Source organism: Zeus faber (genome assembly GCF_960531495.2).
Source record: "Zeus faber genome assembly, chromosome: 17".
Lineage (NCBI taxonomy): Eukaryota > Metazoa > Chordata > Actinopteri > Zeiformes > Zeidae > Zeus > Zeus faber.
Genome location: NC_137204.1, coordinates 26,056,758 through 26,082,103, shown reverse-complemented (window position 1 = coordinate 26,082,103; position 25,346 = coordinate 26,056,758). Strand labels below are relative to the sequence as shown.

The following is a 25,346-nucleotide window of genomic DNA, read 5'->3' as shown; positions in this document are numbered from 1 at the left end:
GACTTATTTACGTTTAAAAACAGGACGTGTTTGGTAAACATCCCAGATCCAAACATCCAGCCGGCATCACCAGACACCGTAGGAAAAACAACCCGGTTTTCCGCTTTTTCGACGCGGAGATTTTCCACCTCCAAAGGTGGAAAATGCATTAAATGGGGTCAATCGGGATGTTCTCTTCATCCCAGAACCCAGGGCCAGCGCGTGGACCGCTGCATCTCAACTGGGCAAGGCGGGGGGGACGACATCCCGATAAGAAATTAGCTTTCTGTAGGTGACTGGGTGCGGTCGTCATGATGACAGTATATTAATATGAATAATATTAATATATTGATATATAAAAATATATAGAATAATTGATAATGTCAATGTCAATAAGTGCCGCGGCGATGAGGGTCGTCTCCTACAGGACATTGGCCGAGGAAAGCAGCAGAAACACATCAAATATCCCTCAAAACACAACAAATTTGTACTTAATTTGCTCCGAAAAAGTCACAAACGTGGCTTCGCGGGGTACTTTCTCAGCGCCTCGTCCGCATGCACGGCGGATATTTTTTTCGAGAGCGCGGTATTTTCTCTGCGTTTCGGCCTCCCGTCCAGCGCCCGAATGTCCTTTCGGGGAACCGAAAAAAAAGAAAGCTTTCGGGGGGGGAAAAAGGCCTTTTTTCGGGACCCTGTGTTCCGCGCGCCGGTGTACGGAGGGAGCGCAACGTCGCCCCTCGAAAAACGCCGACGTCGGCGCCTCGTGCCAGCGCCTCGGTCCCTCCGACCGCGAGAACTTCTATGGTGTTTGACATCTAATTTTAGGGCACGTTATCGCGCCCCCCCTTCCGGCCCGGCGCGCTTATGTATGATTTAGAGCGGAGAGAAATTTGCCCAAGACTCTTCCTTAGGGCGGGATGGGTTTTTTTTTTTCCCGGAGGCGGGCGTGGTCGCACCGTGGTCCTTGACAAGCGTCTCCATCTCGTCCTGCAGCCCCCGGTGCCACTCGGTGACGTCCACGTGCAGGGAGTAGTCGCAGCACGACTTGCTGTCCGCCCAGCCGCGCCACTGCTGAAAGGCAGAGACCAGACTGGTGCCCGGCTCCGGGACCACATGGTCGACTGGTCAACACACACACACACACACACACACACACACACACACACACACACCCACACACACACACACACACACACACACACACACACACACACACACACACACACACACACACACACACACACACACACACATTTATCATATCTACTGTTATGATCTTTAAATTATCATGTTTCTTTGGTGTAAATTGCAATGGCAAATGGATAATTTAACACTACCGGCTGCTGCTAAGGACCAACATTTTTTTTTGTGAGTTTTTATTGTAAAGAATTTTTCTTGCTTTCTTGCACGATATTAAAATGGAGAGCAATTTCAAAAATTTAAATTGAATTTTTTACAATTTTTTATTGTGTTATAATTATTAATATTATTATTATTAACATTGCTAGTATTAGTATTGGTATTAGTATTCCATGACCCAATTTGATCGCTTTACACGAAATCCGACAACAGATCCGTCTGGGACCTCGGAAAGCCCCGCCCAGCGGCCAGATGAAGTACATCCAAGACAATGGGAAAGCTGGGTCACCAATTCATCTCATGAATTTATTCACATTTGATATAAACAACAGTTTTATTCATAGTGGATACGGTGACGCCCAATATTAACATTAATAACGTCATTATTTTATAAACTTAACTTAAGTTTTAAGTCAGGTTCGTGGCGTCGGATCTGAAATTTCAACGCATTTCGGACCTACAGACGGATACAGAAATCTCCGTACCGCCTCTGATTTTCGAAAGCAGCCTTCCGCCTCTCCATGTCGTCGTCGTCGGATTCTGTGTAAAGCGGGTTTGACCGACTGAGAGAGCTCTGGACTGTCGTCGAGAGAAGGGGGCGTGTCCTCTTACGGCTTACTCTTTACCCCATGTGAAGGCTCCATTTCATCATGAGGAGGAGAGTGAGCGGCCCAAACAGAATGGAGGTAAGGGAGAAACAACAGTCGGTAAGCCTCGCCACGGCACACGGGGCGACGTTTCCCCAAAACCCAGGTGGGTCATTTCACCCATCAGAAGGAATGAGAGAGTGTACTTCACGGTTCCTCCTTTAGGCCTTTTTAACCAGCGAAGGTGTCGGCGGTGCCGGGGGTCTCCTTACTGATCATGGTGGTGCCCCCGGCCAGCGCGGCGCGGGTTCCCTGGTAGAAGTCGTCGACGGACGTCATCCCCCGGTCGGGCATCTGGAAGCGCGTGTGCACGTCGATGCCGCCCGGCATCAGCATTCGCCCGTGGGCGTCGATGGTCTTCACCCCGCCCGGCACGATGAGGTTCTCCCCGATTTGCCTGGTGAGGACGGAGAGAGGCAGACGCAGGGAGACAGAGAGAGAAATAGAGAGCTGGGCTAAAGCAGAGACAGAGGCGGAGCTGTGACTGGGAGCAGGGGAGAGGCGTGGTCCTCAACACCAGGGGTGCAGCGGTACGGCGGCGAGCCGAATTTTGGTCGTACGAAAAATGGGACGATATCAACTGCGGCGCTGAGAAATCGATCGCGACTTTGCACTTTTTTTTTTTCATTTACATACTTTACAGAATCACCACTCCAGTTTTATCAAATCCAGTTATATTCAGTTCTACAATATAACTGTCAATCATTTATTATATTAAAATATTATGATATTTAATGTATATTATATATGATTTTATATATATATATATAATTTATTAAAAAATAAATATTAGATAATTATAAATACATATATAAAAATGTATATATATATATATGGTGTATATCAAACCGTGAGACGAGAGTATCGTTGCACCCCTAGTAAGCAAAACAAAAAGGAAGGGTCCATGATGAAATAAAAGCACAGCCCTCTTAAGACTCATATAAACATACTTGATGATTCCATCCTCCATGTAGATGTCAGCGCAGAAGGACTGGTCATCGTTCACGATCTTCGCTCCCTTGACCAGAAGACGATCGCTCTGCGGAAACAAGCAAGACCAGCGTCAACACCACCACCTACCTACACCTGATGTATTACCACCGAGGAGAGGGCAGATGGCGGGATGGGTGGATAGATAGATAGATAGATAGATAGATAGATAGATAGATAGATAGATAGATAGATAGATAGATAGATAGATAGATAGATAGATAGATAGATAGATAGATAGATAGATAGATAGATAGATAGATAGATAGATAGATAGATAGATAGATAAAAACTGGCAATTATAATAAAGAAATTGAATAAAAAATAAAAGTAGAAAATGGCAATACATGAAAAACATGGAAAAATACAATAAAACGGTTGACTATACATAATAAAATACGACAATATACACCAAACCAAATTATAAAGGACTAAATATATAACCTAAAAATAGAACAATACAAACTAAAACTTACACTAAAACAATAAAATAAAATAAATTCATTAATAAAAAATAAAATCATAAGTGACCCAAAAAATTTTCAATGAATACTGTATAAGGCCTCGTGAGGCCATTTTTACTGGATTGTTGATAATACTGTAATTATAATAGTGCTTTGTAAGTTATGTGAGTTATGGTTATGATCGTACAGCTGGGACAGTGACACAACTTTGCGTGATCAAACTCATCTCATTAATCCACTTTCTCATTCCTTACACATTTCCTTTCTTCAGCTCTGTCTCTCTCTCACACACACACACAGACACACAGACACACACACACACACACACACACACACACACACACACACACACACACACACACACACACACATAATTATTCTCAAATGCTAAAAAAGAACCAAACTTGTAAAAATAGCACACATCCATCACTAGGCTAATGTAGGTTGTAAAGAAACAGAGACAAAGAAGAGAGTTTGGCTGTTTGGATCGCAACCAGGTTTCTATGCAGCTGGTTTAACAGCCTGTGTGTGTGTGTGTGTGTGTGTGTGTGTGTGTGTGTGTGTGTGTGTGTGTGTGTGTGTGTGTGTGTGTGTGTGTGTGTGTGTGTGTGTGTGTGAGAGCGTATGTGTGAGTGGGAGCGTGCATGTGTGCGTGCGTGTGTGCGTGTGAGAACGCATTACAGACACTGTGCTAAGTGAATGTGGATAAAGAATAGAGAAATAAAGAAAAGAGGCAGAACGAGGGAGGGAGGGAGGTGCAGAAGGAGATTAAACTGAACATGGACAGAAGAGAGAGAGAGAGAGAGAGAGAGAGAGAGAGAGAGCGAGCGAGAGAGAGAGAGAGTACAGTGCATGCGGTGATGAAGGAATATAACAAAATATAAAGGGTTGAAAACTCAACACAAAGGCTGCTTCTACTAAAAAGACAGAGACTGTATAGTAACTAGTACCACACGCACGCAGCTGTATATACTGTAAGATGTTGATGTTTGGTGTTGTTTTAGCTTAGTTATAATACAATAGACAGACAGACAGACGGACAGACAGCCGGACAGACAGACAGACAGACAGACAGACAGACAGACAGACAGACAGACAGACAGACAGACAGACAGACAGACAGACTGCTTTTTGTATATTCTGTATATTTTCGTGACTGTGAAGTGTCTGTGCAGCAAGGAAGCAGTCTCTTTAAAAAAAAAATCCCTCGGTCGTCAACATGGACATGGCAGAATAAACGGATCCAGATTCTCCTCCGTCGCTTTCCCTCCACTGAGCCCACGTCCTGCCGGGTGGAGCACCTGCTGACGCTGCGCCGCGCTCCACGCACGTATGCCTCAAATGACTGAACCCAGGCCACTTTGCTGCCGCTCAGGAGGAAAGAGGAAAACACCGCCAGGCGTTTGGCCGCTGGGTGCGGTGGAGGTGGATGTTGAGGTGGAGGTGGAGGGATCTCTGCCGATGGTTCATGCTGCTGTCGTGGAAAGATTTCAATTTCCGCTCAAACTAAATTGGGGCCAGACTGGGGCGCGCCGGCCGGCGGAAAAACAATGACGGAAACAAGCCCGGGCCCCGGCGCGGCCCCCGGCGCCCGGGCCTTCGGACCTTCCCTTCATCCCCCCGGCCCCCTGCCCCCCCTGTCCATGGGAAGGCAGCAGCAGGACAGACCGTGGAATCGATCCTCCACGCATGGATGTGGGAGTGGGAGAGCGTAGTCCCGCCCTCCACCCACCCAACAGATCCGGACCCCCCCACCACCCCCGTCACCCCCACCCCGCCCCCCGGGTTCCCTCCAACGGCCTCCGGTGCAGAGAGGGAGCGGCGCGGCCCTGGTCACGAGGAGCATCCCGCGCTAACAAAGGCCGCTCTGTTGGGGCTTCTGTCCGCGCCGCACTTCCCAGCCGGCGACCAGAGCACAAACCCCAAGAACAAACAAGCGCCTTCCAAAAAAAAAAAAGACGGCTCCCGACCTCCTCCACCGCGTCCTGCAACTTTGTTATTATTATCTTTTTTTGTTTTGTTTTGTTTTGGTTTTTTTTAATCGGGGACTGACTCCAACTTTCAGAGCACTGATTCAGGATCGTTCATCAATGATTCTTAAATGTCCTCATCAGTAACATATTATTATTGTAATAACATCACATTGCCTATACTTTTCTATGGTTAATTAATCGGGATATCAATATAACCAATATAACTCCATTAAAGTGAAAGTACCACATTGACAGTTCATCCTGATTACAATGTAGAAACTTTTACAGTAAATTGTCTTATATGTCTGCAAGAAATAGACAATCATTTAAAAAAAAACGTCTATTTTTATTCCATTTTATATTCTCAAAACGTTACCTAAGATTGCTTGGATTAATCATAAGGATTGGCCGGCTAGATTTAACAATATGCTATAAACATCTAGTGGCATCGCATTCAGTCCCAGTAAATGGCCTCACGGGCCGCATGTGGCCCCCGGGCCGCGAGTTTGAGACCCTTGATTAAGGTGGTGTGATAGTAATATACGAGGATATGGATTTAATGCAAACATAAGTACTGAGATAGATCCAGTCCCTGGTATTCCCTCTCACTTGTTTTTGCTTGGTTTTGATATTTATATATATATATTAACAGAGAGATAGAGATATTAAAGAGATATTTGCATTGAAATGTTAGTATAAGTGGAAAGTCTCCCAAACTGAATATACTCAAGTCCAGACACTTGGAAAACATTGTACTGACTGTAAACAAACTCTCCACCTGCCGTATTGGGATCACTAGCCACTAGAAAATTTCATATCTCATTTGAATTTGTTCAAAATGTTTTTTTTTGTTTTCTTTTGTTTTTTTTGGTGCTAAAACGCCTGAATTTCCCTCCGGGGATGAACAAAGTCTCATCTTACTTTAAATGTACTCAAGTACAGTAATCGCTGACAACACTGAGCAAACATTGAGCTCAAAGTTTGCATTAGTGTTAATATTACATCATATAGTACATAAAAATCACACAGGTTTATCTTTTTCTTTATTACTATTATTGCCTATTTTTTATGCAAGCTTTTCTATCCATCTATCCATCTATCTATCTGTCTGTCTGTCTGTCTGTCCGTCTGTCTGTGTATCCATTTATTTTCCAGCACTGGGTCTGGTATCAGGACTAGCAGTTGTCCTCGGGAGGGCGTGGCCGTGCACCGCTTGCAGCGACACGTGCGACACCGTGGCCGTTTGCTCCTCCAACAACTGCACTGAAACGAGCCGTTGCTGCTCCTCATGTGGCTCGTCACCACCGCCATTATCACATTACGCCGCATTCCACGCGCTCATGCCAGCACCTCCAAGGACTGAGTGTGTGTGTGTACGTGTGTGTACATGTGTGTGGACAACCAGTTAGGATAAGAGCTGAGGTAATCAGTCGGTACGACAGATAAAAAATGTTTTTACTCCATAATGACCACTGAAAATCCCTCGACAGGAGTCCAGCGTCATATGCACACGGTGCCGGGTTGAAATTGGGCCGTTCGACGTTTCGAATGAAATGGTGCATTGTGGGATTACTTTCGGGAACGCTTTTAGACACCACGAGGCCCCTGTTAATGTAATTGCCGTGCGTTCGGGGCTTAGGGGGCGGAGGAGGACGAGGCGCGCCGGTGGTCCGCCGCCCCCGCTGCACTGCGTGTAGTATGCGCGTGTACCACTAGGGGCGCTAGCCAGGTACGGAAATCATCAATTTAGGAGGAATAATAACAGAAAATAGTGCTGACATTGGAACAAAAATGAATATATAAAAAAATCCTATAAATAAACAGTTTGCTGAGAACAGTATTTAATAAATCCAACCCCGGATGTGTGGCGCTGGGATCTTTCTGCTGCCGTGCTCAGCAGGAAGTTGAGGAGAAGATCAGTGGACGACTGCCAAGAAGTATTAAATATTAAAATAAATTCAGATATAATGTCATCCTCAGTTCTTTGTTACCGTTTGTATGTCATAACGGCATATTCCATTAAATGACGTGACGCCATTAAAGGATAATTACATTAGTCAGTAGGAAATCACACGTTTCGCTCCTTTTCTCCAAACTCAAAGATGAAGGTTCAATAAAGGATTTAAAGTGTCCACCAGAGGGAAAAAATAAATAAAAATGTAAATATACAATTTTTAATTAAAAAAAAAATAATATATATATATATATACGTATATATATATACAAAATATGAATATAAACTATAGGATTACCAGCTTAAAAAAGGGAGGACCACGGATCTACTGGACCAGACAGGAAGTGACCTTTCCAACATGGAAACCTCGACTCCCATCGCACACACACACACACACACACACACACACACACACACACACACACACACACACACACACACACACACACACACACACACACACACACACACACACACACACACACACACACACAGGAAGTACACTGAGCCCAACGTGTGAGCTGATATACCAAACAGATTTGTTTGTATCCGTTGTAAAGCACATCACCTGCCTGATAAAGGCGTAGAGTCGGGTGGAAATCTGCTTCTCAGACGTTTTAACACCAGATCTCTGCTAAATGACCTTCGGAGGCCAACGGGGCTCAACGGGCGTGCCGCCACGGGCCGCAAAATGTTGTTTCAATCCAAATGCTCCCACAAAGACTTAGCGTTGACTGCAGCCGTTGAATAACCATACGGTCACAAGTGGGAATTTAAGGGTTTTTAACTTTTAAAATATGTACAGTCATATATAAAGGTAAAGCATGAAGATGACCAAATTGTGTGTTAGTGGAGATAAGCTTACAAAAGGTTATTTTGGTAACTGTTAAAAATGACACACCTAAATTCTGATGGACTCCAACCCCTGGGCAACGCAGGCTTTATCTCATGAAAACCACTGCTCGGTTTGCAGAAAAAAAGATTTGGCTGAAAGGTTCTCGAAAAGGTTCTTAGTCCTGTTCACTGGGTCAAAAAGTCAAGTGCCTTTCTGTAAACATTGTAAACACGTTGGATGAGTTTTGCCAATTGGCCAATTGAAGTTTTCTTAACTTCACTTAAGCTTGACTTAAGCTTGTCTTAATAAAAGCATAATTTAAGCTTCACTTATGCTTAACTTACGCTTGACTTAAGCCTAACTTACACTTGACTTAAGCTTAATTTACGCTTAACTTACGCTTGACTTAAGCTTAACTTATGCTTAACTTACACTTGACTTAAGCTTAACTTAAGCTTGATTTACGCTTGACTTAAGCTTGACTTAAACTCAACTTAAGCTTAACTTAAGCTTCACTTAAGCTTTACTTAAGCCTCACTTATGCTTAACTTATACTTCACTTAAGCTTAACTTATGCTTGACTTAAGCCTGACTTATGCTTGACTTAAGCCTGACTTATGCTTGACTTAAGCTTGACTTAAGCTTCACTTAAGCTTCACTTAAGTTAGCTTCGCTTGTTCCTTATCTGATTGGGCTTAAAACGTACAATTATTGCTCCTAATTGCATAGCAACAATGAAACAATGGATTTATTTTGCGTAACTGTGGAGGAATGTGCCAGAATTATTTTGCCAAAATACAAGCATGTGCATGCGCGCTGTAGAGTGGCACCACCTGCTGAAACGAGTAGTGACCAAATCTGGCATCCGGGCTCAGAGATTATAATAATAATTGTATTTCCAACCCAAACAAAAGGGTTCTCACGCTCAAACACACTCGGAGGGATGATGAATCTGCGCCGAGCGTGAGAACGCAATATCCTGATAACGGAGTGTGGACGTATGGATCGTTCGTCACGTCTTTCAAACAATCTGCGAGCCGCTCGCTCCGATCCGAACAACAGGGAGGGACGTGTCGACACAGGCGGCGCCAGCATTAACAGACCCCTTGAAGACCGCCTCGGCTCGGGTGCCAACGTTGGCGGCAACCGGGCAACTCCGCCTGATGTCCTCCGCACGGGAAGCAGGGCGGCGGGGAAAAAAAAATAAAATAAAAAGCGAGGGGGGAGACATCCGCCGCCTCAGGCAGATAAACAATAATCAACATATAATCAAATAATAGTGAATAATAATTAATATGACTGAAGTGTGTGTTGGATGACGGAGCCGCCCCACCCCCCCCCCTGGTCCAGCCTCCGTCATCGTCTTCGCCGTGAAGAGGATTTCATGACATGTTGAACGACGATGTCTTAAAGCAACGGGTTCTCCCAGGGTTGCAGGGGGACAGGTGGACAGGCGGCAAACCGTCAAACCCAACGCTTAAGAGACTTTCAAGTTAACCCCGCTCCCTTTTTCTAAACCTTAGTAAAACGGACCGGGGGGGGTGGGAGAGCTGGTTATCTCTCCGGTACAACAGCGAGTCGTGTGCTCAGCTGGACTTTTACCATTTTTCCATGGACCATATGAGAGTTTATTTTTAGCCCCTGTATGTAGTGCCGACACCAATCAATTGACAAAAGTCAATTCTGAACCAATCTACCCCTCGGGTTCAATGTGTTTTCCCTTCCTGTGACGTACGGCCGACAGAATCTCAATGTCTAAATTCTCTTCTCGGGCTGTAACTACAGTAGACGTAGTGGGAGACGGGACCGGGCCACGGATATCTCGATTTTGCTGCTGACGACACCCCGTCGGACGAGCCGATGCCTTCACGACATATTTACGCGCCAGAAATATGTGGGACGCGATCACCAGCGAGGTGGATACTGCGAACGGACGGTCTGCCACGTCCTGAGAACCGCAGCGCTCCACCGGGATTCAGCCTCAACAACGACGTTCAACGGCATCGGCCATCGGGGAAAACCGGAAAAATCGCGGACGACATCGAGTCGCTGTCGCGTGCCACCGGGGAAATCGCTCGGCTCTGCAGGGAGCGACGTCACCCGGCAACGCCGCCTGTAAACAAACCTCTCCTTAGTTACAGACAATTCGCTTTACAGCATCGAACTGAACGCAAGGGGAGATGAAGGCTGTGTTACCAGCGTACTCACGCACTCCCCAGTAATCTCCTTTCTTTGGAGGTTACGCGCACGCGCGCGCATGCGCACGCACACGCACACGCACACACCGGCACACACACACACACACACACACACACACACACACACACAAAGAAACCCATTACACGCCCAGCATCTATTTTCCGTCACTTTGGATTTATGAATGGAAATCGAGGGCGGCATCGGGGGCCAAAAAACAAACAGACCTTGCGGCCTTTGGGTGCGCGGATCTCTGGGTGATGTGAGACCAAACGGCTCCCGGCGGCGTCGGGTGGGTGGCTCGTGGCTTGAAATTGGGGCAAATTAAATCTCAAGTCGCCGTGCGGCTGTAACAAGATAACCAGCTTTGATACCACAGCGCCGTTGGCCGGCACCGGCGTCAATGTGGCACGCGTCCCGTTGGATTTGCCAAATAAACACTGTCTCGGGCACTGATAGGGTCGGTAGCAGCAAGTTTTACTGCCGCGCGGGAAGGGATGGAGTACATATTCCAAATACCAGGGCGAGCACATTTTGGCGCCACGGCTTCACGTGATGAGGGGCTCACGGGCCGAGCGCCGCTTACGGCGGGTGGTTTGCGTGCGAGCTGCAGTTTGACAAACAGTTTGGCTCCAAAGCTGCTCGCTTCAGGCTTCTCCCCAAAGATGCATCATCCTCAACCTTACATCCCTTGAACGTGTCAACAAAAGAGGCTTCAATCCCAAAGGAAATGATGTTGTTTTTTTTGTCGTTTTTTTTTAGCTAAACTATACATGTAAAATGGAACTGGCGGTCATATTTTTTATGTAACTTGGATGTTCCGAGCTGAGCGAGGGGCATGCTCACCAATGCTCTTACATCATGTGGAGCAGCAGCCAGGCAGCGTGGTGGTGAGGACAGGACTGTGCACATTCATTAATCCAGCTCAGTTTTATTGCACTCCATTGTGGCAGGAACCAATACCCTGCTGCCACTTCAAATTGTGCTGCCTTTTCAACTCAAACTGGCAACCCAACAATTTGGCTTTGGTCAATGACTCATACAATCAGTTTTTAAAGGCCCCACGCCCGTATGTTTGCAGTTCCAGTCACAGCTACTTGAACTACCTCAATTCCAGTCGCAGCTACGACAACTACCTCAATTCCAGTCACAGCTACGACAACTACCTCAATTCCAGTCGCAGCTACGACAACTACCTCAATTCCAGCCACAGCGACTTCAACTAGCTCAATTAGTCGCAACTACTACAACTACCTCAATTCCAGCCGCAGCTACTTCAACGCCATCAATGCCAGTTGAGTTCAACTCAACTACCCCAATGCCAGTTACACTTCCCTCAACTACCTCAATTCCAGCTGCAGCTACCTCAAGTATCCCAGCACCAGAGCACAGTAAATCACTCGCTGAGTGTGGAAGCCGGAACAAAGAATTTTTTTTTTTTATATAAAAACAATTTTGAGCAGATTCGATCTTAATTTTCTGATCCTCGAATTGACCTTGCGAGCCTCCGTTAACGCCGCAGCTCGGGCTGTCGCCGTCGTCCAAACCCAAAACCAGCGTCTGCCCAGCCCCCGTCTGCAGGGCGGAGAACCCCGGGCCAGGTGTAGTTATGAGGTGGTGGGGTCCTTGATCTGAAAACGGTCACTGGCTGGAGTAGAGCCAGCAGCGGTAGCGGCGCCTGCCTCCGCGACGAGGGGGCAGAGGGGAGGAGAGGGCCGTTGTCACAACAAAGACTTGGGACTGAGTGTGGCTCTGGAATAAACCTGGAACCAATCGGCGTTGGCCGCCTGCCGCTGCTGAGCCGCCCCGAGTCAGCGGTATTGGGGATGTATCAATATGTCGTCAATATTGTGAGATGAGACGAGACTCCTTCTGGGATTTTGGTCACCGTGATATTGCGACGTAGTTCAGCGTCGCGGTTTAACTTGATCGAACGTTTGTCTTTAAGGGGCGCGACAGTAAAATAAAACAGTTTCCCGAACTTCACAGCGTGTTCTGGATGTTCTAATCCAGCGTTTCTTAAAAGGGGGGCACTCGCGATGCACGATGCACAAGCCGCACATCATTCGCGGGGTCAGTGCTAAAAAAAAAAGTTTGAGAACCACCGTTCTAATCAATGGTCATTATAAATACATTATTACATTACATTATATTACATTACATCGTCAGTTCGTCGACTACTGAGGCATTTCTCAAAAGCGGGAAGAAATTGCGGCATTCGATTTTGAGAATACTGTAAATAAATGCAGGCTGTAGTAAATTTAACAAAAAAAAAAAAACAAACGCGTCGCCTCTCGGATGAATCAAACTCTCAATTTCATTTCATTCTCCCGGTTGCCAACTTCATCCATCCCCCCCGTCTCGGGCGCCTCGCAGCCTGTCAGGAGTAGAGACAGGCGATCCCCTTAGGTTCGGCTTAGTCGCTGTTTCGGACCGTTTCAGCCTCTAATCCTCTGATCTGCTCGCCAACTGCTCTCTGCGGCGCTGAGACGGAAATTAAGCGCGGCGCAAGGCGCGACTTGAACCCCCTGCTTTCTCGCCCCGGGGGGACGGCGCGCGGCGCCTCGCGGCTCTCTTTCTTGCCGCGGCCGCCACTTTTTAAAAAAAACATTTTATTTCCCGTCGGCCCCTGGGGACGTCAGGAACGTGCGGGGCCGCGCTCGTGGTTGCAGCCAAACGGTTGGTGATGCAAGACGCCGACGCTCAAGCCTTTGAAAATGACTCCTTGACTCACGAGCTGAAAATAATCGCTGGATAAACTGAGGTTCCGGGGGGGGGGGGGCGGTAAAAGGCCGAGACGTTTGGCACAGTTCACAGTGGACGCCAGCGATTTGCTGCCTCACGCGACGCGAGCAAATGGAACCGTTTCGACGGAGCCAAGGCCGGGCCACCACCTTATCCTGCCCGCCGACTGCATCCGAGGAAACCGCGAGACGGAGTACGGATTCGAAAGGATTTATTTCAAACACCGCGGCGCCCGGGTTTAGGAGAGCTTCCGCCGAGGAAACCAAAACGGGACACGGCGACGGAGCCGAACGACGGACTCGTTGTTACACGTTGTTAACAGGCCGTGCTCGTCGCTCAGAAGCGGCCGGGCGCTGACTGGGCGGCCGTGGGCCCAATCGGAGAGGGGTATTCCGACCGAGCGACGGCGCTCGGGTCTCGGTTTGCATTAGGTCCAAAAACGCAACGATACTGGATTTCGTCAGTGACGTCCGGCCCGGCCACGCAGCATCATGTGTATGAGGATATTATTCTATTTGTTGACATATTTCCAACCGCGTTGTGTGGACTGTGAGCGGCTGAGAAATAGTTCTATTTTAAATCAGAGGTCGGCGCGTGCACGCACATGCACGCACACATGTGCGGAAAGTGCTGCAGTGGATGGAAGGTCAGCGCTGCATTGTGGGATACGCTGCGGCGGGAGGGCGTCACCGTCGACGTCGACGCACGGGACAAAAACCTTTGAGTCGGCACCGCGAGGCGGCACGTTGAGTGAAGGCTCAGATCACAGCCCCTACGGCAACACGTTGCGCATACCGCGCGGGAAGGCGGGGCCCCTACGGCAGCCGAACACTATCGCATCGAGCGCCGGAATGAAGTACCTTCAGTTTCGGCCACTTTGAACGTCATACTCCTATATATATTATGATACCTGTATTCTGAGGATTTCCAACCCTTTTAATTTTGATCTGTTTTGACCATCGAGCGGGTCTATCAAACCGCTCATCGAGCGCTTCCGTTTGGGAGACTTTGGCCTTGTGCTCCACTACGCGTGGATTTCTAACACGCTTCACGTCGCTGTGTTTTCTAACGCAGCAAAACAACGGAATTTCACCAATTTCGAATAATATCCTGTGTTTGAAACTGGATCCATCCAATTGACTGAGGATTTCTCACCGGTGACTCATTATCTCCATATCCTTGTAAATTACCGCGACTCCACATATGCTCCCGTAGTAATATAAAGACGATATCATATATATTTTTTTTAAACTGTAATCAGGATCTGCATGAGCAGCGTCTGCAGAAAGGAAGCTACAGTATCACGGTGTGAAGCGTAGTACTACAACTTTTACTTTGTAGAAAGAGTACTTTTTTATAAACTGCAATACATTTTACAGCAAAGTACTTCTATACTTTTTACTTCAGGAGGAAGGTCAATGCAGCACTTTCACTTCCACTGGAGTCATGTCGGTTCACTGGGGGCCAGTGGTTTCAAACACTAATGACCTGGGGGGCCACCGGCCAGGTTGTCTTCTTCCAGGGGGCCCGTGGTGAACCTCGAGGGGAAAGCGGTCTGTTTTTGGTTTGGTTTTGTTTTTTTTGTTTCTTTTTAACGGCCTCATAATCCTGTTGGAAATAGCTCTCATATTTTTAAAACATTAAGTACATTCGTGTGGATTAATGAAGCGTCAAGAATTGAATAAAATATTTCTGGGCCAGATTTATCAATATATAATCACCACGTAGTGGGCCCATATTGAATTGACAGGCGGGCCGGATGCGGCCCCCGGGCCGGTTGTTTGAGACCCCTGACGGAGACAGTACGGGCGGACAGTGACCTCCGTATTGTCCAGTCTGCATGGCGGAGTGGGGGAGCGGGAGGGAGAGGGAGAGAGAGAGAGAGAGAGAGAGACAGAGAGAGAGAGAGAGAGAGAGAGAGAGAGAGAGAGAGACAGAGAGAGAGAGAGAGAGAGAGAGAGAGGTGGAGAGAGAGAGGGAGACAGGGCGAGACAGAGAGAGAGAGAGAGAGAGAGAGAGAGGTGGAGAGAGAGAGGGAGACAGGGCGAGACAGAGAGAGATAGAGAGAGAGAGAGAAAGACAGAGAGAGAGGAAGAGAGGGAGAGCGAGGAAGAGAGGATGGGGAGAGGGAGAGACAGAGATAGATGGAGAGAGAGAAGAAGGGGGGGGGGGAGAGAGGGGGAGAGGGAGAGAGAGCGAGATGGAAGGAAATACTCATCAATGCCTCCCCCTCCCTGTTTCCTACTTTCCATTGAATGGCTTTTTGTGGATCCAGCCACTAAAAAAAAAATCACTATCATCACTCACTTTGTTCACTTTAACCCATTCTGGATTCCAATAATAATAATAATAATAATAATAATAATATTATTATTATTATTATTAATAATAATAAAAATAGTAATATTATTATTAATAATAATAATAATATAATATAATATAATATAATATAATATAATATAATATAATATAATATAATATAATATTCATAATAATAGTAATAATATTAATAACAATAATAATAATAATAATAATAATAATATATTATTAATAATAATAATAATAACAGTAATCATAATATAATAATAATATTATTAATAATAATAATAATAATAATAATAATAATAATAATAATAATAATAATGATTTTTGGAAAACACAATACATACTGAAACAATAGGAGTCATTGGAGTCAATGGATCAACTTAAAACAATGAAAACATTCGTAATAAAAATCCCTTTCCTGTTCCCATCAAGATGCACATTTTAAATTTGAGAAAAGTTAAATTGAATGAGAAATTTTACAAATTTCAGCTTTTTTTTTTTTTTTTTTTTTTTTTCCAGTTGATTCAATGTCCCCGCTCCGGCCCAAACCCAGTGCGGTTGTTTAGTTGTTTAGTTGTTTAGTTGTTTAGTTGTTTGTTTGTTTGTTTGTTTGTTTGTTTGTTTGTTTGTTTGTTTGTTTGTTGGCGCTCGCGGTGTTGTCGCGCCGCCGCAGCGGGTGCGCGGCCGCGGACGCGTCTCGCCGCCGTCGCCGCCGCCCGGCTCCGCGTGCAACAAAAGAGCCGGGTGGCGCCGTAGCGTTCCACGCACCGAGCCAAGCCCCCCCACCCCACCCCACCCCACCCCACCCCCACCGCCCCCCGTCACCCACCCCGAAATGTGGGTCGACCCGCGGCGGATCTCACCGTTCCCTTTAAAGACAACCGCGGCACTTGTCGCGAAGACGTCCCCACCCCCACCACCACCACCACCACCACCACCACCACCACCACCCACCAAAAACCACGCGCGCCCTCCTCCCCGCGCCCGCATACCGCGGATCTTGAGCAGATTTCACACTGAAGCGAGTCCAGATCCGCGGAAATAAACTGGGATTCGGAGCAACGCTGCACGCGGCGATCGAGCTGCGTGTGCGTGGATCTGCTCGTGCACCGCCCCCCCGCGTGCGTGCATCCTGAACATATTTCTATATATTTTTTTTTTTTCAAAGCACTAAAATATGAAATGCATTGTTATAGACGGCTCCAGCGCCGCCCCCGAACTCACTGTGATGCGGGGGATGTTCTTCTTGCCCTGGTAGCCGGACATCTTCGCCGCTCGCTCTCCGGAGCCGCCGCCGGTGGAGGAGTGGGACGCGCGGGGGGTTTCTGCCGCCGCGGGTGGGAAGGACGGAGGAAAGGGCGGAGGAGGAGGAGGAGGAGGAGGAGGAGGAGGAGAGACGCGGCGGACCGACCGGACCGGACCGGACCGGACCGGGAGGGCGGGCGGGAGGGAGGGAGGGCGGTGTCGGTGCCGCAGGGGAGGCTGCAGAGGCCGCGCGGGAAAGACGGGGAAGACGAGAAGGAGAAGAGGAGGAAGAGGAAGAGGAAGAGGAGGAATCGGGTGGAATTGTCTGGTCCCTGCCTCCGGATCTCCGCCGATGCAGCAAAACCTCCGGACGGACTGGGAAGGAGGGAGGCGGGAGTAGGAGGGAGGAGGGAGGAGGAAGGAGGAGGAGGGAGGAGGAGGAGGAGGAGGAGGAGGAGGAGGAGGGAGGAGGAGGAGGCCTGGGGTCCCGGGGAGCCACCGCGCACGCGCAGGGCCCCGCCCTGCTCCACTCGGGAGCGGATTCCGCTCCCACTGTCGACGCTGAATCCCTGTCCGGTCTCACGGCTTTAAGGGTCCCGAATGTGGAAGCGTCTTCTTCCCGATTCACACGCGCACGCACGCTCCCCTAAATATGTATTTTCACGTCAAACTGAACTCAAACGCGCAGATAGTGTCCTTTTGCAATTACAAAATAACCCTGAAGTTTTTGATTTCATCGATGAATAAAGAAAGAAAGACAAGGGAGAGAGAGAGAGAGAGAAAGAAAGGAAGGAAGACAGGGTAAAAAAAAGAAAGACAAGGGAGAGAGAAAGAAAGAAAGACAGACAGGGTAAAAAAAGAAAGAAAGAAAGAAAGACAAGGGAGAGAGAGAGAGAGAAAGAAAGGAAGAAAGACAAGGGAGAGAGAGAGAGAAAGAAAGAAAGAGGGAGGGGAATGGAAAGAAGGACGATACACAACTGGGAGAGGGAGAGAAAGGAAGATAAACAGGAAGGGAGAGGTATAAAGGCAGGATATGGAGGAAGAAAGACAAAGAGAGCAAAAGAGAGAGAGAGAGAGAGGGGAGAAACAAGAGAGTCAATGATGTCATAGCAGTAATATCTGCTTTGTTGTGCTTTTGGCAATAAAAAAAAAACCCTTGACCCTTGACCCTTGACCCTTGAGAGGAGCAGCAGAGTGTGTGTGCGCGTGGTCTTGATGTTTATTTAACCACTCACGTCTTTATCCAAATCCATATTTAATCACATTAAGTCAAACCGAGACTCTCATTCCGTCTATTTAGGGGATCTTTAAAATATGCACATTTTTTATCTTAAGTCCAACTTGTGCTCTCATAAATATGTAGAATTGTTTGTGTTTGTGTTTTTTTTTTAAATTGTATTTAATGTACCTCATGCACTTTGGAAAAACAAAGAAGTGTTCACACGCTGAACTGTTTCTCGGATCCTAAAAGATAAACAGATTCCACACAGACTGTGCATAACGTCCATTACTGTCCAGGGATCAATGAAACAAATGAAGGTTCAGTGGGTTCTTCAACTGACCTCCCTGCAGTGCTGCAAGTCACTGCAGGGATCACATGGGTCAGCTACAGACCACAAGCTACGGACCACCAGCTACAGACCACAAGCTACGGACCACCAGCTACAGACCATCAGCTGCAGCTACAGACATCAGCAGCAGATAAAAGCTACAGACCACCATTTACCGACCATCAGCTGCAGACCCCAGCTACAAACCACCTGCTACAAACCTTCCGCTGAAAACCACCTGCTACAGACCACAAGCTACAGATCACCTACTACAGACCATCAGTTACAGACCTTCAGCTGCAGACCACCTGCTACAGACCACAAGCTACAGACCACCAATTACAGACCATCAGCTGCAGACCACCAGCTACAAACCACCTGCTACAGACTTTCAGCTGCAAACCACCTGCTACAGACCACCTTCTACACACCACGAACCTACAGACCACCTACAACAGACCATCGCTACAGACCACCTGCTACAGACCTTCAGCTGCAGACCACCTGCTACAGACCTTCAGTTGCAGACCATCAGCTGCAGACCACCTGCTACAGACCTTCAGCTGCAGACCACCTGCTACAGACCTTCAGCTGCAGACCACCTGCTACAGACCTTCAGCTGCAGACCACCTGCTACAGACCTTCAGCTGCAGACCACCTGCTACAGACCTTCAGCTGCAGACAACCTGCTACAGACCTTCAGCTGCAGACCACCTGCTACAGACCATTAGTTACAGACCATCAGCTACAGACCACCTGCTACAGACCTTCAGCTGCAGACCACCTGCTACAGACCTTCAGTTGCAGACCATCAGCTGCAGATCATCTGCTACAGACCATTAGTTACAGACCATCAGCTACAGACCACCTACTACAGACCTTCAACTGCAGACCACCGGTTACAGACCACCAGCTGCAGACCTTCAGCTACAGACCCTCAGCTACAGACCATCAGAAACAGAAACAACATCAAAATGCATTGGATTGGATCAACCACAGCATCACCTTGAAAATGTATATATTTTTTTTTTCTCAAGTTAAAATGTGCATCTTAATTTCTACAAATGTCGACATTGATCCAGTGATGTGGAACATTCATGTCCATTTAGGAGCCGCTCCCTCTGGGTTGGCCCTCTATCGCGTTGGATCGTATTACGTCATAATAAATCACATTACGTCACGGTGCCCGATGGGAAATGCAGTGAAAACAAATACACAGCGTCTGGAAAGCTTGGCCAAACAAAAGAAATGCCTTTCATTTCCTACATAAATTTAACACTGGATGCAAGTTTTGTTTGTTCTTTCGGAGTGGGTGGAGACGGTGGAGAGGGAGGGAGAAGGAAGGAAAGAAAGGAAGAAAGAAAGAAAGAAATAAAGAAAGAAAGAAAGATGCACCACCTTGTTGTCCAGGTTCTGCAGGGCTTCCTTGCCGCCGCTCTGCCGGATCTCCACCTTCCGGGGCTGGCACACCTCGGTCTGCCGGTCCGCCGCTCTGCCCCCATCGCCGCCCCTTCCCCGGGACAGGGAGTCCAGGTCCAGGGTCTTGCTGTCCGCAGAGCCCTGCACCGGGCAGAACATGCCGCAGAATTTCTGCCGGGGCTTCGGGCTCCCGGAGCCCATGTTCTGGAAGAAGGACGGGACTTCCCCGGTGGTCGACATGCTGGAACAGCCGGCGGGGGTGGGGGGCGGGGGGGTCGCAAGACGCTGGGGCGAGGACGCACGACGAGATGCGCACGCTTAGGACTGGAACCTCCGCCTTCGTTGCCGGCTCCGGGTCTCAGGTGGAGGCACTGTGGATCAACAATACGCCGCTCAGATGATGATGCACCACGATGCATACACACACACGCACGCATCCATGTGCATGCGTACGGACGTACGTTTTGGGCGCAGTCACTATACCTACATGCCCATATGATTTTACCCAAAGGGAATGACTGCGCCCAAAATGTGCAGGGGAAAAAAACAACACACACACACACACACACACACACACACACACAAGCGCCCCCAGCCCTTTTCCCAGCTCATCATCTTCACACATTTCTTGCTTACTCATGAGGCAAGCTTGCATTTTTCGCAGCCCCAAGCCCCGGAAACCCCAAAGCACCAAGACGATCCGGCCACAAAGGAAAGCGTTGCAACCTGACGGATCTCACAGACGACACATTGAATAGAAGAGTATCTGAGAATAAATGTAGATTGGGGGGATTATTACCTGTAGCCTGCGTGAACCCTTCCGGAGACTAGAGTCTGGCGGTGGAGGAGGAGGAGGCGGAGGAGGAGGAGGAGGAGGAGGAGGAGGAAGTGGTGGTGGTGTTGTAGGAGGAGGAAGTGGTGGTGGTGGAGGCAGGCGCGCATCAGAGGAGCTTGACTGTCCGGAAATGACTCGTCCTCCGCCGCTCGGAGAAAAGACTTGCTCCCTCCTTTATATGTCCGGAACCCCCCCCCCCCTCCACCACACACACACCCTCCATCGGGAAGGGTGGAGATGGGGTGGGGGGGGGGGGGGGTCGGGGGGTCAACGGGCTCAGGAATCAGGACCCTGGACAGTTCCCAAAGTCACACCCAGTTCAGGAACAACAGCAATGGGCGCTGTCCTTTCAGCACCATGACTGACAGCAGGATATCTATCTTTCTATCCATTCGTCTATCTATCCATCTATTCCTCTCTCTACACATCTTCCATCAATCCATCTATCTATCTATCTGTCTATCATCTATCCATCCGTCCGTCTCTCCATCTATCTATCTATCTATCTATCTATCTATCTATCTATCTATCTATCTATCTATCTATCTATCTATCTATCTATCTATCTATCTATCTATCTATCTATCTATCTATCAATCAACCTGAAACAACATTACTCTAGAAAGTACCACCTTTGTACTAAATTTAAATTCTATAGGTAATTGCTCTCAAATGTACTTAAAGTATTAAAAGTAAAAGTGCTTGGGCGGACTTCCGTCGTCGCACCTGGCCGTCCAGGTACCTGTTCTCTGGCGCTCTCGGTGCACGGGACACTCGTCGCTGGGGGGGCCGGGCTGTGAAGGGGGGGTCTGCTGTCGTCTGTTCTGTAGTTGCCATGTGCGTGGGCTGGGCGCTGGTCAGGGGCCTGTTGGCCCCCCCTTTGCGCCCGTGGCTGGTCGCTGTGGGTTGTGCTTCTCCTATCTCTCCCAGAACCAGAACTCAAACTCAGTGCATACACGACACAATAGGCCTTGGGTTTGCGGGACGGCTTGGGTGTGAGCTACGTGGGTAGGGATGTGGCGGGCGGCTGCGATCTTGCCCGTCACACTCCTGCCCCGGCGTGCTTTACTTCGGTCCTGCAATTTTGATACCACTCATATTGGCTGAGAACACATATACACCCACACAAACCTTACTCCAAACAACACACCACCAGACCTGGGTTTGCGGGGCAGGAGGGGAAGTGTCAGGTTCAACATGCTTGGAGGACCCGGACCCCCACAACCCGCAAATTTTAACTTCATTTACCAAAAGCACACATTGAGCACCGGGGTTTCCGGGGTAGCGGGGGGCTGATGGGTTGGTGTAGGGGTGTAGTTTGATGGGGGGTGACCGGATGGGCCTCGGGGCATCCTGCACCACACTCAGCTACATGGGTGGGCGCTCGGGGCTTGTGGCCGGGGGGGGCATATGGCCGGTTGCAGTATGGCGAGCCTTGCCTTTGCATGGGGTGTTGGTGGGCATGGGGGCTCCCTGCTCGCCGGCGGGGCGGGCGGTTCTCGCAGGGTGACGGTCTGTCGGCGAGGGACCTGGCTCTGCGGTCCGTGCCTGGTGCCCGCGGCCAGGGGTTCTGCGTCTGCGGGTGCGTCTTATGCCTGCACATGGGGGTGGGTTGTATGTGCGCTTGTGCGAGGTCTCCTCGCGCTCTCTGGGACTGGTTTATGCTCCTCTGGGATGTGCGTGGGTGTTATGCGGCTGGTGGGTGGGCTTGGTGGTGTCTATACAGCTGTGGGACTCAGGGGTGGCTTCAGGACCTTTTCCGCTGCTTCTAGGTGCTACAATATAATTCCGACCTCATACACCAGAAATAATTTGGACAAATCACCTGCGGACACGTCACACACACACACACACACACACACACACACAGACACACACACCACCAGCACCTGCTTTGAACACTCCTCCAAACACCCTCCTGGTTGTATCACTCTCCTTTCCTCCCTCATCTACTGCCATAACTATGACAGGAAGAGGCCAGGTGCTCAATTGCTGTTCCAGTTTTCCTGGACTTAGTTAACTCTGTTTTGTCGATACATGCTGTCGTCTGATGTTTCCGTGTTTATGTTTTTCCATGTACATGTTTCTATGTCTTACTCGTGGTGATTCTCTCCCTGTTGGGGTAGTTATGATGATCGGTTGTTTAAAGACCAAAACATGGTACGATGGTTCTCCAAAGAGGGGGGTTGGTGGTGGCTCGGTGTAATAAGAAGCTGTGCTCTTGTCATCCCACAGGTCGCCCACAGGACAGAGTTATTGCAGCAGTCGTTGATGATTAAAGAATGAATAAAGAGTTGCATTGCAGGTGGAGAAGTTGAACTCCACCTGCAGACTAACTCTGTTCTAGATGCAATGGAACAAATACTCTGTGTTGTATGTCCAGCATGCTGACAGCACAGGTCAAAAAGAAAAAAAAAAAAGTTAAAGTGCTCGATGATATAACGGAATCTATAACACAGCATAAAATGCTTCTGCAGATGGTGCTCATTCAGATCCTGATTACAATTTGCAATAAAACAGAACATTCAGGTGGTGTTACAGTAATGTACACGGATATGGAGCTGATGAATCGGTGATGAGCTATCCGAAATAAGCAGTGCGAGAGATCCAGTCTGCGATATTCAATATATAAATATCAATACTGAATTTTGTTTTAGTAACATGTGTTTCACCCACTACTGACGTTTACCAGGCTGACAGGCTAGAGTGTGAGGCAACGCTGAGAAAACTTTTAATTAATCTCATACCGTGGAGCTGCGGAGCTGCTGTAGAGCTTAGAGTACTAGCTACTCTTGTTTTTTCGACTACATTCCTCACAACTTGACCAAATGTTAGCCACACTCCTAGACCCTGAAGGTTGCCTTAGCGTGGCAGCTCCGCCTGCCACACGTCGGTGGCGTTTCCAGGGCCCTCCGACACAGAGACGCTGCAAAGACGCCAATATATTGGAGAGAGTGGACAGATGGAACAAGCCTGGAGCAGATGGACACGTTGTCCTGACAGAGGCTCTCCCTGTGTGTGTGTGTGTGGGGATGGCTGATTTCACCTGTGTTCGTCAAACTGCTCTGATGACCAACGGGCACACAGCCACCCCTGCTCCCGGGCCCCATTAACTAGGCCCAAGGCAGGTGTGGCTGCTTAAATCGCACCCCCCCCACACCACACCGAGGTTTCCGAACGCAAATATAAACAAAGACTATTGAAATTTCCTCATTTTGGCGGTTTAATCTTTTAACAAACGTCTAGAGCAACCAGAATACAGGCGCACTGATGCTTGGTTAATGTAGCCCGCACATAGCCAAAGGGGGTTATTTGGATCAATTCAATCACATTTCAGCTATTACATCAGATTATAATGTCAAGAACTGAAAGATACATGCATAGATTATGTGATTTAGAGGACGAAGAAAGACTGCTTTGACAACTGAAACATAAATGAAGGAATTGATCAGCACCAGGGGTGTTCTAAAATGACTATTTCCTCAACTGCCAAGCAACCCTGCCGTGGCTCAACTTACTACAATGAATACAGTGTATTTCTGTTTTGTTAAGGGTCTTGCCATGCCATAAAATGTCACGTTATGTCAAGCCAGTGCCTTGCTCAAGGGCAAATGGTAGGAATGTGCACCTTGTATTTTAGCCTTTTTTTGTGTAAGTGAAAATCCATAACAGAGATTCTTGCGGATTTCCACTTTAAAAAGCCAGTGTGTCCCAGGACATTGGCTGGGACTCGAATTCTCTGCTCGTGTTTTGTTTCTTTTCGAACGCTGTGTGCACACCAAACCAAACCAAAGCAAAGCAAAGCAAAGCAAAGCAAAGCAAACCATAATAAAACTTTTTTTCTACTGCTGCACACAATCCTGCCCGGTTCCCATGACAACGGCCGGGGTGGAAAATGGCTTTGTTGCGAGGAGTCCCCTTCCCAAAAATGGCTGCGAGGGTCAGCCTGCGTGGGTGTGTGAAGTGTTGTGGGTGGTACGCCACGACAAGAGACACCGCAACACCACAACACCACTACACCACAACACCACCACAACACCACAACACCACCACTCCACCACCACACCACAACACCACAACACCACAACACCGCATAGGGAATATGGATTTGCCCACAACTTGTCGAGATGTATTTTAATACAAAAGACAGAAATAAAGAATATTATTCATCGTACACATGACAAACTACTACTTTACTGCGTTTACTTTGGTTATTTCCTAAAACTAAGCAACACGCTCTCCCACCAGGGCCAGGGCAGGGGGGCTGTGTTAGATAACCAGGGGAGGTTTGGCAGCCAGCCACAGCAGCCGGGGGAGAGTCGGAGGGAGGGGGAGTCCGGGGAGAGGTGGAGTGAGGGGAAACGGGGGAGAGTCGGAGTGAGGGGGAGTCGGGGGAGAGTCGGAGGGAGGGGGAGTCGGGGGAGAGTCGGAGGGAGGGGGAGTCCGGGGAGAGGTGGAGGGAGGGGGAGTCGGGGGAGAGTGGGAGTGAGGGGAAACAGGGGAGAGTCGGAGTGGGGGGGAGTCGGGGGAGAGTTGGAGGGAGGGGGAGTTGGGGGAGAGGTGGAGGGAGGGGGAGTCGGGGGAGAGTCGGAGGGAGGGGGAGTCGGGGGAGAGTGGGAGTGAGGGGGAGTAGGGGGAGAGGTGGAGTGAGGGGGAATCGAGGGAGAGTTGGAGTAAGGGGGAGTTGGGGGAGAGTCAGAGGGAGGGGGAGTAGGGGGAGAGGTGGAGCGAGATGGAGTCGGAGTGAGGGGGAGTCGGGGGAGAGTTGGAGTAAGGGGGAGTCGGGGGAGAGTCAGAGGGAGGGGGAGTAGGGGGAGAGGTGGAGCGAGG

General features: G+C 48.6%; 1 protein-coding gene across 1 annotated transcript in view; it reads right to left on the bottom strand.

The window, feature by feature from the left end:
- Positions 1-17,049, bottom strand: part of LOC307242927 (dihydropyrimidinase-related protein 2) — a 33,597-nt gene extending 16,548 nt beyond the window's left edge. The window contains exons 1-4 of the mRNA XM_080017560.1: positions 16,692-17,049; positions 2,936-3,024; positions 2,198-2,382; positions 936-1,100 (exon numbers count right to left, since the gene is read on the bottom strand). Of these exons, the coding sequence (XP_079873686.1) occupies positions 936-1,100; positions 2,198-2,382; positions 2,936-3,024; positions 16,692-16,733 (481 nt within the window). The 5' untranslated portion in view covers positions 16,734-17,049. The remainder of the gene's footprint in view (positions 1-935; positions 1,101-2,197; positions 2,383-2,935; positions 3,025-16,691) is intronic.
- Between the last annotated feature and the right edge of the window lie 8,297 nt (positions 17,050-25,346).